We start from the raw sequence: 17080 nt of genomic DNA, 5'->3' as shown, positions 1-17080 counted from the left end.
AAGTTTATTGTAACAATTAAGATAAAATACCATAGCAATCTTCTTTTTAGATGGTATCTTTTAAAAAACTGTAAATAATTTCCGTGGTAACATTAGTTTGAAAAGCCTTGTCTACTTGTTTTGTATGTTACATTAGTTGTCAGTATTATAATTGAAGTTTAAAGTTCGTTAACTTCAAGTCTGACAAATGGTTTTCAATAGAAAACATATTAGCTTGCTAAAATTGAAAACGTTTGAATCAAAACTTTTCTCACTATTTCGTACTTTACCGGGATTCATATCATTTATATAGTAGTTATAGGATAGGTTAGAACTTTAAATATGTGAAATTATTGAGCAGAAAAAATTTTTGTTAATCAACGGGATTAATTAATGTCACAAAACTTACCAGTGTCGTCATTTTCTTTAGTATCACTTTCAGTCTTGACTGGTGGTTCTACATTTCCAGCATTATTTCTCAATTGTAATTTTCCAAAATCAATCACAGCCATTGCAGAATTTTGATCACTGAATTGTTCAACGAATATTATCTGGGGTGCAGTTATATCTAGTTCTAATTCCCAAGAAGTTTTAGTTACCTTGAAAAATAATAAATAATACAATTATTCAAATACGATTTCATCTACCAATCACTCACAACTCGACCTTCTAGAATGTGCTCCCAATTTTTCATTAGTTCTTTTTTTGTTCTGGTTTTCATTGCTTCAATCTGAGACTGGGTTATATCACGTTGATGAGGTGAATATATAAATTCTATAAGCCACCGTAGTGCGTTTGGCTGATAAACTACATCTAAACACTTAGATTTTACACTTAGACTGAAAAAGTTTTTAGTTATTATTTGAGATATGAGTGTGTACTAAATGAGAGAGGAATTCGCTTTAAACCATGTTAAAATAGAATTATCTTTTATTAAATAGAATATAGATACAGATTAAAAAAATTGAACTTTAAAATTGAAAAGCCGACTGATGTTTTATTGAGAGTATAGCAAAAATTCAGTTTGGAATCTGAGTACCAAGAAATTTTCAATTTCAAATTATGACATTAAATGAAGATGATTACCATATTTATAAAAAAATTAAAAATTTATTTTGTTTTATCTCGAAAGAGACATCTGGAAATCTGGCGATATCACAATGATAGTGTTATCGTCAGTATACTTAAAATCTCGCCTGTCTTCTATGTTCAAAGATAGCTCATTGAAATATAATGAAAATAACAATGGTCTGAAAATCCCTCTTTGTTGTGGTCTCAAACTCACATCGAATATATCAGAAAATTCATCTTCTATTACTGACATAGGATTTGAACCAATCGATAAGTGATTGTCTATTTCCCAATCTAAAATGTTTTTGGCTAACATAGTTTGGATTATGAAAGAACATAATATTATTGGCCAAAAGAAAGTATTATTGCCCACTGTTTTATTCAGATTCAGTGAAGAAGTTACTCACCTAAAATCACAGCCAGAATTTGGAGGTTTTTTTTCGTAAGCTAAATAAAAGAGGTTATCTCCAATGTCTTCCGAGTCATTGATGCCCATTCCGGTGAAGCTGACACGAGGACTAATGACCCGAGATCGAGAAAATGTGGTCCTGTCAAGTCCTGGAGGTCCAATGAGAATAGGAAAAACTGTATTTTGAGCGATTTTATCTCTTAAATATAATGCGCCCAACGATAGTTCAACTAAGTGGGAACTTGTTCGTGGTTTGCTCAAAATACTTAGAGAAAGATTTTTATATTCGAGCTCCAGCATAGGAACACTGAAAAATGTTGAAAATTGAATAAAAATACCTCTTTCACTAATTATTATTATTATGTTCTGTAGCTTTGCCCTCGAACAATGCCTCTATCAGTTTCCATTGCAAATTATTTTTGTATAAATTGACAAAAGGAAGTGGTTTCTGGGTAATTGAATATATAGAGAGCAACATTCATGATTGAACTAGAGATTTGTTCTCATTTATAGTTTTTTAGTTTCTCAGTAAGTTTGTCATTGATCACAATGTGTAAGCTTCCATGGTCAGTGTCAAATAGATTTATTTTCTGTTTTCTGAAAGTTTTTGAGATTAATGTTTCGTCTGAAGCTGCCACAGACACTATCAAAGTCGATGTACTGCTATATACAAATTGAAAGTGGTCGTCATGTCAGCATTCATAATGGATCAAGATGTCTCACGTTGTTTGCTTTTATATCTGCTTGGTCCGACCCTTCTTGAATTATTGGGAGAATTTTTGTGCTATGAAGTGCCCAAATACATACTTTTTGATGTTCAAGCTCTTCTTCTCGTGATTAGGAATATTTTTGTGATATCTCTATATAAAACCAGAGGGCTATACAGGGAGGTCATAGAAATCAATGAACATAAGAATAATAACCGTAAAAAGAGAGCTTGAATATCAATAAAACATGTATACCGCCAGTACAGAATACATAATTTCTCTCAGAAATTCAAAAAGAGTCTCAGACCGAACAGGTAGAATCATCTAGAAATGAATTTATAGTTTCACACTGCTGTCGGCCGCAGTTATAGACGAAACATCAGGCCCAAAAACCTGCATATCACGGTTAACAAACTCAAAAATAATTAATAATCTGGAAGTTTGCCCTTCTCCATATATTCATAGAGAATTAAAAAGACAAAAAATGTTCTCGAACAAAGGCCAATTTTGGTGTTTCCATTTCTTGGAAATGTATGAGAGCTTGAGAAAGCTTTTGTATAATGAAACACGTGTTGCGGTTGCTTGCGGTTCTGTAAACAATTGACAGAAACACAGTGAGAATATTAATAAAACTAAGCTCTCACCTTTGCCTACTGGCACCATCAGAGGTACATAAATTCAAAGTACCACTCTTTAAACAAAAACTGAATTGTCCGAAAACCATGTCTCTTTTAAATATAGTATTATACTCGGCAGAGTCCGCCAATACTTGTAATATTTCTCCCTCTAGTTGACTTGTTTCTTGTAGAGGTGTACTAGAACTTTCAGAAGAAGAATACCATCCCATCCAAGTTGGAAACCAATTCACTAGCATACTCTGACCTGCAGATCTACTGCTACCAGAACTTCCAGCAGGTAAATCCACAGATCTCATGGCAAGCTAAAATCAATTCATTTTTATACTTCAACATCACTAGGATGGTTGTAATGTACCGTCAAGCAGAACAATTCTAAAATTTACCTCTCTCAGTATCTTCAACTCATCGAAATTGCGGTCCCATTCAACTGTTTCCTTAAATTTTTTTTCATCGATCGATAGTGCCACAGTTGGGTTGATCAAAAGTTTTTTAGAAATTTGAACATATTTCACATTTTCTTTGGCTTTTTTCAAACATGATTCCCAAGTAGGCTTTGGCCTACAAATATTTGGTTGCTTGTCAGGGCATGAACAGCTAATTGCATAAAGCCACCAAGCACGAGCATCTTCTTTGATGGGCAGAATAGGTTTGTATAGGTGATACTTACGTAACTTCTCTGTATTTTCCAAACCACGTATAATAGTAACAATCTGATTGTACTGCCACTGAAATAAATGAAAAATTAAATACTCAAAATATCGGGAAGCAAAAATATTATAACATAGAATTTGGAATGGCCCAAAGAATACTAAGCCGTTTGAACACTCTCTTCGGCATATTTTTACAGCCCATTAAAAATGGAAAAGAAATGGTCAATGTATACATCCCAGTCCTTGTCTATTTTTGTCTTTATTCAAGTCTCTGCCACAAAAATTTTTAACTTGCCAATTCAACCAGCATAATTTTAATCCTAAGAATTAAGACTAATGATATATGGTGGCTAGTATTACGAGTAACAAACTGAATGTAATTGTGTGATTTGCGTACAATAGTGCTTCTCCTAGACTCATTTTGTATAATAATAGACCTACAAATTTTGCCAACATCATCAGATGTCAACATCAACTGAATTCCATCAACACATCAACCAGTATTTATAGTTGCTTAGATTAGATCACTTGAAGAAGTACTTGTTTGTAGATATGCGAATTATTGACGTTGTCTTACTTGTTTTAATCCCAGTTGTTATAGTTGAAAGCCATAAACTTTCAAGGTTAAAATTCAAGTAGAAAGACTTAGAAAAAAGCAAGAATGCTTTCATGGAAACATTTTAAATTGAGACTGAAATTATGATAGAGAGGAGGACCAGGATGTATAAATTGTAGAATGAATTGTTCACTCAGTCAATCGGCCGATGTGTGAGTCGATGGTTCAAGCCGCAGGCTGAACGCTCGATTTTCACTTGCTATCGTCCAACCCGTGTTAGGAATCACACGTTGAAAGGTAAGACCTCGTTAGTCCTTAGCTCGCACAAGTTTAGACTTCTGAGGGTTGTCGTTCGTAGGGGTGCGATAGCTGGTTAATATTTTAAACATATATTTTAACATAAACATAAAACTTTAATAACTATATGATACATTTTGTATTCAGCTGTTAATCAGCTGCCGCCCCCATCCGAACGACAACTCTCAGAAGTTAATAAACTTGTGCGAGCTAAGGACTAACGAGGTCTTACCTTTTAACGTGTGATTCCTAACACGGTTGCAGAATCATTCCAGCTTCAACCAGATAAATTCTCTCGAGAAAAATATCTGGTCGAAACGGGAATCGAACACACGACCTTCCGATCGTGAGTCGGACGCACTACCACCGCGGCCAATTCTACAACATGTCCAAACATTCGAAAAAATTTCATGGCATTAGCTAATCCGGGGCGTTCATCATCTTCAATGTCTTTACGGACATCTTTGAAACGCATATATCACTAATAGATTCATTTTGTTTTACTCACAGTAGACTCATCATAAACCTTTGTTGACATTTAATACACTGTGTTACACACATTCATTTTCTTTAAACAATATCTGATACAAATTCATGATCAATTTGTTGTAACAAACAAAAATCGCTAATCTTTTAAAAACACGTTTAACTTTAGCGACTGCCACGGAAAAAGAAAACAATGAATTAAGCAGAAAATTTTATCACACTTGAGGCATGTATACCAACATAATTTTAAAAAAATGACATTCAGACTCTCCAAACCCATGAAATTTAAAAATTTCCGTTATTTTCAGAACATACTTGGAATTATTTCAATAAAACTTACATCATTCAATATTAAATTCACTTCTTCCAATAACAAATCACTTCCAATTCTTGGTGCTGATGACCTTAATGGCTGAGAGCTTCGGTTTCTTTTTAAATGCGCTTGAGCACTTACGGATGGTATAATATAGTCCCTGAGATTTTTCTCAAATTTGCTGTTCAACACAATCTCCTATAAAAAAATGTTCCTTTGAATTTTGAAAATTGTTTCGTCAATTTTCTACAGTGATAATTCAGGTACCTATACTGTTTTACTTAAATGAAATGAATAAAAACATTTTTGTCTGGTAGATTTTATTTATACGACCGGGTTTGACCCCATTATCAAGTATAAAACAAGTATCAAGTTTGAATTGAAGGGGTTATATTTTTTTTGGCTTTCTACTACTCCATCTTGATACAAAAAAAAGTGGAAATCTTCCAAAGAAAGGAAGGAAGTAATCAATTTGAAAATAAGTAACTCTATACATGGATGTGTAGATCATGCAAAGAAGCAACTTTCAGACACAAACTGGAAGAAATCCCTCCTGAAACAGCTACTATCATATAAACATTGAATTACACGAAAGAAAAAAATTCTTTTGAAACAAATACTTTTATATGAACACTGAATTATACAGAAGATACTTTTCTCTACTCAGTTTGTATTCCAAAAATTCGCTATGGAATAAAACCAGAAATCATTCACAGGAGTTCTACTTTAAATGAATGGTAACAAATTGCACTTACACGGAACACTGTCATCCACATTTTTTTGTATCAAGATGGAGTAGTAGAAAGTCAAAAACTTTCTTTCTCAAAAAGTATCAAGTATATTTGATAATGGGGTCAAACCCGAAACCGGTCCTATAAATAAAATCTACCAATGGTATTTAGACAGAAGTGTCTTTATTTATTTCATTTAAGTGATCATGAATTATCATAAAGTAAACAAGTCATCAATCACACATATACTATTTTATTTTATATCTAGACTTTTTGTGTAGTATATTAGGATTTCTAAATATAAAGTGCATATATTCATCCATCCTATACAAGTAATTGAGTATGCATAAGTCAATGTTGTTCCAATGTTTTTTAATGAATCAACTTTTCCATATTTCCTTTTGAATTGGTACATTTCTCGTGGTTATTCTGATGGCACGTCAAGTGTAATGAAAAATCATTTTATTTGCCAATTTCACAAATTAATAAAATATTTTTCAAATAACGCAATATTTTGCCCATTCAAGTCACTACTGATATGGCACTGAACACCTAATTTATAATTGTCTTTATATTTCATGTTAACTTCAACTCTCAAGTAACTGCTCTCTCATGAAACAAGACTTGACGAGGATTTTATAGTTTTCTGTTAATTCTCGATCATTCAATATTTTTCAATACACTGTCCAATTAAAACAAGTTTTTCTATGGAATTCATTGGGAGTAATTTTCACACAATCATTTGAATTCAAGATAGGTCAAAGATATCTAAATCATAATAAGCTGTGAATTGAAGCTTAGGTTAGGACATTTAATACAATATATAATAATAATTCATTTGAACTACTCATTCCCCACCGTCAGGCAAATAAGGGCTAATAAGCCTGATGTATTCCTTTTCGATCATCAAAGTAAGATGATATTCGTCATGGAATCTACTGTTCCGGGTGAAGCAAATATCGTTTGAGAAGAGATTTATTGAGATTTATTCTCCAAATTATGCAGACTCTACCCAGATTTCTCTGTTAAAATGTATGTACTAATTATAGTACTAGGTAGAATGCTACCTTTACTACTTTCTAATCCTAAGATCATACCCGCTTGCCTCAAAATGGACAAATGCAGAAGCCTGTTATTTTTTGTTTGCTACATCTCCTCAGGGCACAGGATTCTCGAAGCCAATGACCACTCACTTCATGGTTGTGGAGAGTGGTCATAAATTTAAAAAAAATAAACAAATATGTGAATAGAATCAGCATTTTATACATTTCATGAGGTTTGATTTGAATGAATGCAAAGTTGGACTTTGCTCAACATTTATAAGTATTTCACTATATTGACTAGATCTTTACGAAACAAGGAGTTCATAGCTTTCCTATAGTCGGTATAAATTATATGAAGATTAAATTTCTCTGAGTGTGATATTCATATAGTTGATTATTTGTTGTGATGAATTGATTGAAGTATAAAGAAAGTCCTTCTTTCAATATTTTGTACATGAAAATCATTGAAAAGTATTGATTTTGATTTAAAAGTAACCAGTCAAGTAGAGAAAGCATTACGTTAATAGGTATTTTTTACACTTCAGAATTGTACACATTGCTAGAATTTCAAAATTTTGTGAAGATTTAATGCTGCTGAGTTCTAGTAATGAAATTAGACTCGCATAGTAATTGACATGTGAATTATTGTTCTATAGACTGTAACTGAATTTGAATAAAATTACTCAGAGGGAATTTTTGAAAAGAAAGATATTGTTTGCCAATTTGTGATTTCAGAAGTGTGTTCTTAAAGGATGGCAGGGTATTTATAGGATGAAAGTTGGCAGGTTCATAGAGGTATTGGGATGGCCGTACTATTTTTCAATTGCTGAGGAATTCTACCTATTTCTAATGAAATGTGTGTGTATGTGTGAGCCTGCATGTGTAAGCGCGGTGTGTGCAAGTGTATGTGTGTGCGTATGTTCATGTAAGCATGCATTACTGTATTGTTTGTTATTTTTTCTGTAGTGAGGTGTATGATTTGACAAGCCTATCTTGAAATAACTCCGAGTGATTGTCATTTAGAATTAGAAGCCTTCCACCAGCGATTATGTTTGTAGTTTGAAGATCTGTTTTATCGGGACTGAATCTTCACTCTGTGCTTGCTGTGTACATTCAATTGGTCTTCAAAATATCTATAACCACGTACATAGGTGAATAATATGGCTTGCTATTCTCATTTCCTTATAAAGAACTTTAGATATCCCTAATCTATGGGTTGAAAGGAACCTGCAGAACCACAAGAATACACTTTATATTCACTTAAAAATTATATCTTTCAGACAGAATGAGATTTAGTTCTGGGTTAACCTAGAGAAACAAAATATATAGGATTTCATGGAGTACATATAACCAATAAATTTGTTTAATGTTTTATTCTTTTTATGGTAAATGTTAGTCCTATCAAATATACAACTTTTTAGTAATTAAAAAATTATAACTGGATGAAAAATGACACTCAGTATACTCACAGCCAATTGTCCAATACTCAACTCCGATAACGATTCTTCCTCTCTTAGATTCGTCCAATAGACAGCAAATTTTTGTAATTCTACTAGCTTGAATGACTCCTCACTTTTGTTATTATGTATGAAGCTGGGTAACCAATTACTGTCACAACTCTGTGCAACTAGAGACTGAAGTGTAATTCCGAAAGCAATAGGTTGCATCGGTATACTCGTAGAATCTTCATACCTTATGTGAATGTCTTGAATTCTCAACTGAAAAAAAAAATATATGAAAATGAAAAATATCTGAATATACGAATAACTTTCATGAAGGAAATGAACTTCAATATATGAACATTAGTTTCATTTTAGAAGAAACCTCTGAACATTTTCAGAGATTTTCAAAAAATAATTTTTATCAATGGTAGGGTTTTCCTGTTCTTAGGAGCCTTCTGACAATTCCATTCCTTTCAAGTTTCCGGAAGAAGCTACAGCCTTATGGGCTTATTGCATCTTATCCAACTCATTCTAACATTGTCTTCAGCTGGGGGTCTCTATTATACAGCCCTATTTAGTTCAGGTGTCCTCTCAATGGACATTCTAGTGAGTAGTCCTGTAATTGTTCTGAATCAGTTCTTTCCTTTTTTCTCAGACAGACCTTTCATAAAAGTTTTTCTGTGTATGTTTCCAGGTATATTATCCCAGTACTCTTTATGTTTTTTACAGACCCTCTCATTTATATTGCTCCAAACCAAGGATATTATTACGCGCTCAGCTGTTTCTGGGTCTATATATGGAGTTACCTTTTTTGTTGCACATAGAACCTGACTGTTCTGTCCGCCGGTTTTCTTAACTCTACACATTATTCCAAGATCAGTCACGATGTTACTTTTGGGTTCATTAGTACCCCAAATGCAGCCCGATTGTCTGTGAAAACAATGATACGCTCATTTTACTGAGCCTCAAACTGTTCCTTTCACATTGTAAGATTGCATACACTTCAACCTGGTAAATTAATGTGTAACTGAGAGAGTAACTGAAATGTTAATTTTTTCCGCATAGTAAATACAGCTCTTGTTCGCTATTAGGGTTTCAACTTGCCTGTGTATCAGGTTTTTCTCCAGAGCATGTTCTAGGCCTCATGGTTTAGACTTCCACTGTGAAGTTTGTACCAAACATATACTTCGGTGTCATGTTTGGTACATATTATGAAATTTCTGTTCTGTCCTTGTCACTCTGTGAATTTTTCAGATTTAATTGGCTCACCCTTGCCTCTCTCATTATTAAAAGCGGAAAAGGATAAATATTCAAGAGCGTCTCCAATGCAGCTGTTGGTGTGGTTTTCATTGCTTCAATGGTAGACTACTTATCTTTGAAAGCACTTCTTCCTCAAGATTAAACCAGTTCAATCTTGCTCTTGAATATGATCACTTAGTGATCGAAACACGTGTTGAGGTGTTAAAAATAACGATTTGGTGTTGGGAAAAAACTCCAGTAATATTCATTACTACACCAAAGGTTCCAAACAGTACATCACAAATATATAATGTATCCAAGATAAGGAGAACCAGCATGGGAAAATCAGAAACCATAAGACATGCAAAGTCGGTTGAATTAGAAATAAATTGCCCATTTAAAAATCACTAATTTAACAATTATGGTGATACATCTGTGAAGTTTTCACCAAAAAGGATAACTTATACTAGCCGATTCTTTTTTACGGTCTATATAAAAAATCAAGTTGGTGATGGTTTCACAAAGACGGAACATTAGATTGAAAATCTGTATATGTCATTTTGTACATTGAAGAGTGGCAATGAGTAAGTAGCTTCATAAATAATCTCAGAGAAAAAAAAACTAATTTGGCTAATTTCCCTTCTCGAATATCTAACGAAATAATCGAAATTCATTGAATTTCAAAACGTCATTCAAATGAGTTCTAAAATGGCAACTTTTTCTTTATTTGACTGATTTTTTCATGCTGATTCTCTTTATCTTGGACACAAAGTACAACTTATAAATCAATCAAATAATATCAAATTATATTATAAGCACTTACCCTAACTATAAAGGTGTAAGATGTTCAACTGCCTACAAGACAATATAAAATAAAATAAGCCATTCACCTGTTTCAAAAAAGCTACGAAAGACTTGTTGATTGACAGATTTTTGATTTATCTACAAAAAAGTCTTCCTATGTACGTGTACTATTCCTAATTTTATCTAGTAAGCTATCCAGAAAAATTGTTAGACTACACCTTTTTTCTTATCAATAAGGGAAAAATAAATTTTCAAAATTGTATCAATTCCCCCATTTCACTTAAACAATGATAAATTAACGTATAGCTTATGAAAATAAATGCCTTATTTGGACATTTGAATTTTTTAAAACAATAAGGAGTTTTTCAGATATACATTAGTAACCAATTATAAATAGGATATAAAAAAGATATAAATCCGAAAACTGTGAATACCTGCAAATTTTCGATGATTTCTGAAACAAGGCCAGCTCCATAACTGAACCAAGACGAGTAACTGGATGAATAGTAGGTTGAATTTGCATCTTGAATATCATTCTTTAAGCGCCACTTTGCTTCGAGGTTGTCAAGGGAACTAAGTTTTTGTTCATGTCTTGCTAGATCTTCTGCATCATGATCCCACTTGAATCAAACAAGTAAATAAATAATATGATGATAATGATAGTAGGTAAATAACCAGAATAATGTATTGAATAAATCAGTACCTAATACTTGACTAAAATACTTATATTAAACTTTAATAGCATTTTAGTTCTCACAAAATTCACATCCAACTATGGTAAATATAAATACACATAAAATATCAGTGACTTACATGTTAAGTTTGCATATACGATTTCAAAAAAATTTAAAAAAATTCCTTTAGTATAATTGGTGATTATTATTGATAGTATTACATAATAATTGATTAAATAATACTAATCCTTTATTAAATAGAGTTTCACAGGGAATGATATAAAAACTAGGCTGCACTACGTTCATTGTAAATGTTATATAAATGGATCTTCATTATATTATATTATGTCAATCCTCAGGCATGTTCATACTCTATAAACATGCCTGAGGAAGAAGCTATTGTAAAGTGAAAAACATGTTGCAGTTTTGTAAATTGTCGATTGAAAATCTCACAGTAAAGTGTTACTTGAATACTTTTCTAGTTTTTTATTATGTTCATTATGACGTGTTCAATTACTGCTTAAAAATACAATGAGTGAGGATTATAGGCAATGAATTTGCTATCATGACTTTTATTTTAATCAATTGACCCCATAAACGAATGTTTATAACAGTTTATAAACCTAAATATTAACGAGAAATGAGATATTTCTGAATACAAAATATATAATATATTTTTGGGAAAGAAAGTTTTTGACTTTCTACTACTCCATCTTGATACAAAAAAATTTAGGAATCTTCCAAAGAAAGGAAGTAATCAATTTGAAAATAAGTAACTCTTTACATGGATGTGTAGATCATGCAGAAACGCTTCTTTGTAAATATTCAATGTGTTAATAGTTCTCACTTGCTCTTTAATAATTATTTTTATTGTATTCATTTTGTCGACCATATCAGATAAGGATTTCTTTTGCAGAACATGATTATTTTTGATAAATTGATGGATGTAGCCGTTATACGTGGTAGGAAATCATAATGAAGGAGAGATAATTGAAACTTTCTGTTATTTACCATTTTTATTTGTAACTAATGTTACTGCATTAAACTTTTGTTTAATGTATAAGTTTGAAAATGTCCTTATAGGACGAAACTGCAGTAACGTTAGTTACAAATAAAAGTGGTAAAAAACATAGAAAGTTTCAATTCTCTTTTTCTCTTTTTTGAGTTAGCTACTGTGTATTCATCATTAGTCAGTTGCCATATGTATTTGATGTTTATATCCACTTTTGAGTTTTATTTCCTATTCGAGAGTAGTTTTCGTCATATTCAATTTCCTCCATGTTTAGATCTGTTTTTTTTAAAAAAATCTGTTTTTCAGTTATTCAGCTATCGCCCCCATATGAACGACAACTCTCAGAAATTGAGAAACTTGTGCGAGCTAAGGACTAACGAGGTCTCACCTTTTAACGTGTGATTGTAAAAAAATGACAACTGTCCCTAATGACTAATACATAGAATAGCAAGCCTAAAAAAAATACAAGTGTTCCACATGAAATCCTTAACCCATATGATCTCTTGAATCAAACAATGCATTAGTGGTTCAGCCTAGTTCCACTGATGAAATATATAAGAGTTCAAAACAGTGGTGTATATAATATTAATACTCTGCAGCATAGCCTTCGTTTTCTTTATCATTGTATTGCTTTGAAATAATTGCTGTAAAACTATATTTTGGCATTCTACCCTTTAGTTTTTACATTTTATCACTTTGAAGAAAAGTATAATGACATATTACTATTTTAACTGCATTTTCATTTTATTCTATTTGCTTTATTCATATTATTTTCAATCCTTCTCTAGATCTTTTTCAATTTATCACTTTTCAAATGACTATTATTATACAGGTACTTCCTCAAATGTTTAATTTTAGTACAGTTTGCATGATTTAGAAGTTTGATTCCAACATCATTTATATGACCAAAAATACAATAGAATTATCAAACAAAAAAAATCAACTTACTCCACTGGCTGATAAAGGACTTGCAACCAAATACAATTGTTCAATAGCAATTACCCAAGGTGCTGATCTAATTTGTCTTAAAGGAATCTGTAGAAGAACTTTGCCAATAAAACCTGATTTAATAATAACTGGTAATCCCAAATTTCTTAAGGCATCTTTTTTCAGTGGCAAGTTTTCCAACTCTACTTTACCTGAAAATATAATTTATTTATGTTAATAATCAATCAGAATGTGCAGAAAAGTTGTCTATACTTGAAAAACCTTGGTCCAAGAGTAATTCAAACTGTATTTTATAGAAATATTGATTCTTTCAACCACTTACTATGATAGTAGCAGCAGTCATTATTATGAATTGGAACATTTTGAAAAAACATACTGAAAATGTTTTGCTTTGGTCACTATCTTTTATTGAATGTCTATATATAATTTTCGTGATATGAGTATTTCACATTGTGGTAAGGAAATTGGAAAACTGATATTTTCTGGCCCGCCTAAAGGCATGTACAAAAGGACCCATTACAATTTGCTGGAGTATGTGAAGACATTTTTTCTTCAATTTCATTTTTGATACACAAAGATTCTCAATTTTGAATTAAATTAATTTTAAAAACTACAAATTTTCAACAATTTTGATTCAATGTAGAGAAGAAACTCGTAAGTTTTTGCACAGTGAGCAAGGGCCCCTTGAACATATTAAAGTTGTCAAATGTCTTTCAGTTTACTGAAATTGAAAACTTATTCACATTTGATTTTGTATTTGTATACCTGATAAAAGCGCTATACTCAGTTGATCGGTGTTCAGTTGAACATATTTTCCTAAATAATTGTTTAAAACCCATGCTATTAATCCTTCCAACATATTTTTCCAATCAAGTTCCTGGGACTTTCTCACAAGTTTTCATAACAGTAGGTTCCTGAAACTGACCACTGAAAAAAAAGTTGACAATATATTTCCTTCTAGCAACATTAGGTGAACTCACCTTTTCACTTTAACCTTAACAAAAATCTGATAAGAAAAACAACGCAATATCAGTTTTAACAATTTTTTTATCATGTAAATTTTAGGTTAAGTAAGCAAAGACAGAATTGTCAATAGACCAAAATATCATATGACATAATAATTTGTTGCGGTCACGTGTCAAGTGCTTAACATTTTTGACACTTATCAGAGAACATAAAAGTATTTGCCATTTCCATTACAGATTAATATTTGATTACATGACAGGCTCTCTTTTCGAGTGTGATGCACCGGGGAAAGAAGGCTTAGAAAGTTTAGCCTTTATGGCTCCGGGGATACAAATAATCTTTTCACTATTCGTTAAGTTTGGCAAACGTCATTTTTTTAACCGAAATGATTAAGTCAGAATAATTTGCCCCAGTGCAGTACACTCTGAAAAAGTTTAAATTGAAAGGACAATATTTTTAGGAGTGATTAACTTTTGAAAAAAAAAAAGTTTTTGATTTTCTACTACTCCATTTTAATACAAAAGAAAAATTGGGAATCTTCCAAAGAAAGAAAGAAAGCAATATATTTTAAAAGTAGTAACTTTATACATAGATGTGTAGATCATGCAAAGAAGTAACTTCCAGGCACAAACTGGAAGAAAAAGCCCTTCTGAAACAATTACTTTCATATACACATTGAATTACACGAAAGAAAAATTCTTTCGAAGCGAATACTTTTATATGAACACTGAATTATAGAAAAAATTCTTTTTTTAATCAGTTTGTTTTCCAAACATTCGTTATGGTGGAATTATATAATTCAGAACAGCCTATCTTTTTGAACTTGTTACAGTTGTAACTCTTCATTCCAACGCGTAATGAAGATTATTCGTTTAAATGCTTGTCAAAATTGTTGGTATTATCATTTCTTCGATTAAAGTTATTCTAGTCGTTATATTGTTGACGGTGGACAGTAAAAAACAACACTATAGCATATTATGATACATACTAGCTGATCCGGCAAACATTGTTTTGCCACATACATTATTTCTATCAGAGTAATAACACTATAACACAAATAATATCAATCCCTCAATGCTATGGTGTGTACAATATTTTTTGTTAGTCCATGTTTAGCTAACACAACCTATACGGTTTGTTCACTCGAGAGCATGCCACGTATAATTGTCCGTGTGAAAAACATGGTATTCTCAAATTCAAGCCACGAACGGAAAATGTTTTGCCTTGGGACTTATTGGTAATCATTGCAAATCCCAATCTAATTGGAAGTTGCACACGTTCAAAATGAATTGGCACATATGTAAGTATAGTAGGGATTCGTGATGTCAATATATTTCACCTCGGAACTTGTCATTTAAAATCCTGGCTTCGACAACGTGTTACATTATTTTTTAATGAGTAATCGTGGGCCATAGCACAGCCGTGGTGGATACAATCTTCAGTTGTAAATTATGCGGTGGCATGCCTGGCAAATCCAATGAGTTTAAAAAATTCTGTTGAATAATTTACAGCTTCGGTGGCATCGCAAACAGTATCTACGCTCGATGAATAAACAATAATGGTGGCCAAAAACTGTCTAGGGAATGAGAGAAGGCTAATTGTGTGGGAATGACAGGAGACCGGCTTCGTTGTCATCCCTCCTCCGTACTTGTGATGCACTGTTTGAAACTTTTGGTGTAGTAATGCATATTAATGAAGTTTTATCCCAACACCAAATCGTTATTTTCAACACCTCGACACGTGTTTCAATCAACAAGTGATCATCTTCCAGAGGAAGATTAAACCGTCATTTTTGACACCTCGACACGTGTTTCAATCACCAAGTGATCATCTTCCAGATGAAGATTAAACTGTTTAATCTTCCTCTGAAGATGATCACTTCCAGATGAAGATTAAACTGTTTAATCTTCCTCTTGAAGATGATCACTTAGTGATTGGAACACGTGTCGAGGTGTTAAAAGTAACGGTTTGGTGTTGGGATAAAACTACATTAATATTCATCCCTAACTCCGTGCTGTTTACTGATTGAGAAGTGACACCGGTAGACGCCTGGCGGGAATAACAATGATAAAATTACTAAAATGGCTATTATAAAAAAGGATTAGTGATAGAAGGGTGGAAATCGGGGATTATATATATGTATATATATATATATATATATATATATATATATATATATATATATATATATATATATATATATATATATATATATATATATATATATATATATATATATATATATATATATATATTTTCAATGCCACATCATAAGAAAATGAAAACAAAAAAATTGTTCAAAACATTAAAAAAAATGTTTGGGCTGGTGCACTCTTATCAGTTAAGGGTATGAATATAGATTAAAACCTATTCTCAGATCTACCGAATATATAAATAAAATTTCATAAAAATCGGTCAAGCCGTTTCCGAGGAGAGTAGCTACTAACATTGTGACACGATAATTTTATACATTAGAGGAAATGTATAATCTATCAGAAGATTGGCAATGGTATTATGAAATGAAACAGTGATAAATTATTTCAATTATTTTATCGTAACAAAGGTAGATGGTTACTTCTGGGACATTTCTTACGCAGATATTTATTAAAAACAAAAAAAAAAAAAAGATTTGAAGTCTGGGGTCTCATGGTGCAAAACTACCGAACATATCCTCTGTAGTGCTGCCAATAAAGAGAGGTGGGGAAAATTGAAAGTAACATTGGGCTCGCCCATTTTGATAGTTCGCGAAGTTTGACGTTTGGATTGGGTTTGGTATTCGACCAGAGGGTCAATTTGGTGTCATTTTTGTGAATTTTTGGGTTCATTATTATAATATATAGTGTTTTCTGGGATGCAGTGAATTTATTTCTAAACACAAGTGCAGCTATTTTTTTTTATAGTACTACGCCTCTTCACACATCGCGATGGGTAAGTTGAAATATATTTTTATTCTTTTTCCAGTTTTATGTGATATCAGTGATTTTTATTTGGAGTTGGTTTTATCGTATCTTCCATATATTCTTCTTAATTAGTGAAACGAGATAGTTGGATGAAAATCTTTATCCTATTTTTTTATTCACTGTGTATTCTCTTTCCTGCATAAGTGAACCCCAAT

At 32.1% G+C, this 17080-nt stretch overlaps 2 protein-coding genes across 12 annotated transcripts in view; one reads left to right on the top strand and one right to left on the bottom strand.

Annotated features, from left to right (window-relative positions):
• Window positions 1-14133, bottom strand: part of Vps13D (Vacuolar protein sorting 13D) — a 71307-nt gene extending 57174 nt beyond the window's left edge. Inside the window, exons 1-11 of the mRNA XM_074172600.1 lie at window positions 13980-14133; window positions 13765-13926; window positions 13000-13190; window positions 10800-10985; window positions 8350-8598; window positions 5134-5304; window positions 3188-3529; window positions 2811-3106; window positions 1458-1766; window positions 638-818; window positions 389-578 (exon numbers count right to left, since the gene is read on the bottom strand). Coding sequence (XP_074028701.1) covers window positions 389-578; window positions 638-818; window positions 1458-1766; window positions 2811-3106; window positions 3188-3529; window positions 5134-5304; window positions 8350-8598; window positions 10800-10985; window positions 13000-13190; window positions 13765-13858 — 2209 coding nt within the window. The 5' untranslated portion in view covers window positions 13859-13926; window positions 13980-14133. The remainder of the gene's footprint in view (window positions 1-388; window positions 579-637; window positions 819-1457; window positions 1767-2810; window positions 3107-3187; window positions 3530-5133; window positions 5305-8349; window positions 8599-10799; window positions 10986-12999; window positions 13191-13764; window positions 13927-13979) is intronic.
• A 2550-nt stretch (window positions 14134-16683) lies between these two features.
• Unc-115a (actin binding LIM protein Uncoordinated 115a) overlaps window positions 16684-17080 on the top strand; it is a 46912-nt gene continuing 46515 nt past the window's right edge. For 10 of the 11 annotated variants that reach the window (XM_074172594.1, XM_023163497.2, XM_023163495.2 and 7 more), the window contains exon 1: window positions 16684-16893. In XM_074172594.1, the coding sequence (XP_074028695.1) occupies window positions 16890-16893 (4 nt within the window). In that variant the 5' untranslated portion in view covers window positions 16684-16889. The remainder of the gene's footprint in view (window positions 16894-17080) is intronic. The other variant, XM_023163492.2, reaches the window with a different exon arrangement.

This window comes from Leptinotarsa decemlineata, unplaced genomic scaffold (assembly GCF_025532065.1).
Source record: "Leptinotarsa decemlineata unplaced genomic scaffold, Ldec_3_MD MMD2_tig00000133_RagTag_RagTag, whole genome shotgun sequence".
Lineage (NCBI taxonomy): Eukaryota > Metazoa > Arthropoda > Insecta > Coleoptera > Chrysomelidae > Leptinotarsa > Leptinotarsa decemlineata.
Note: the sequence above shows the minus strand (reverse complement) of the source record. Positions and strands in the feature narration are given on the sequence as shown.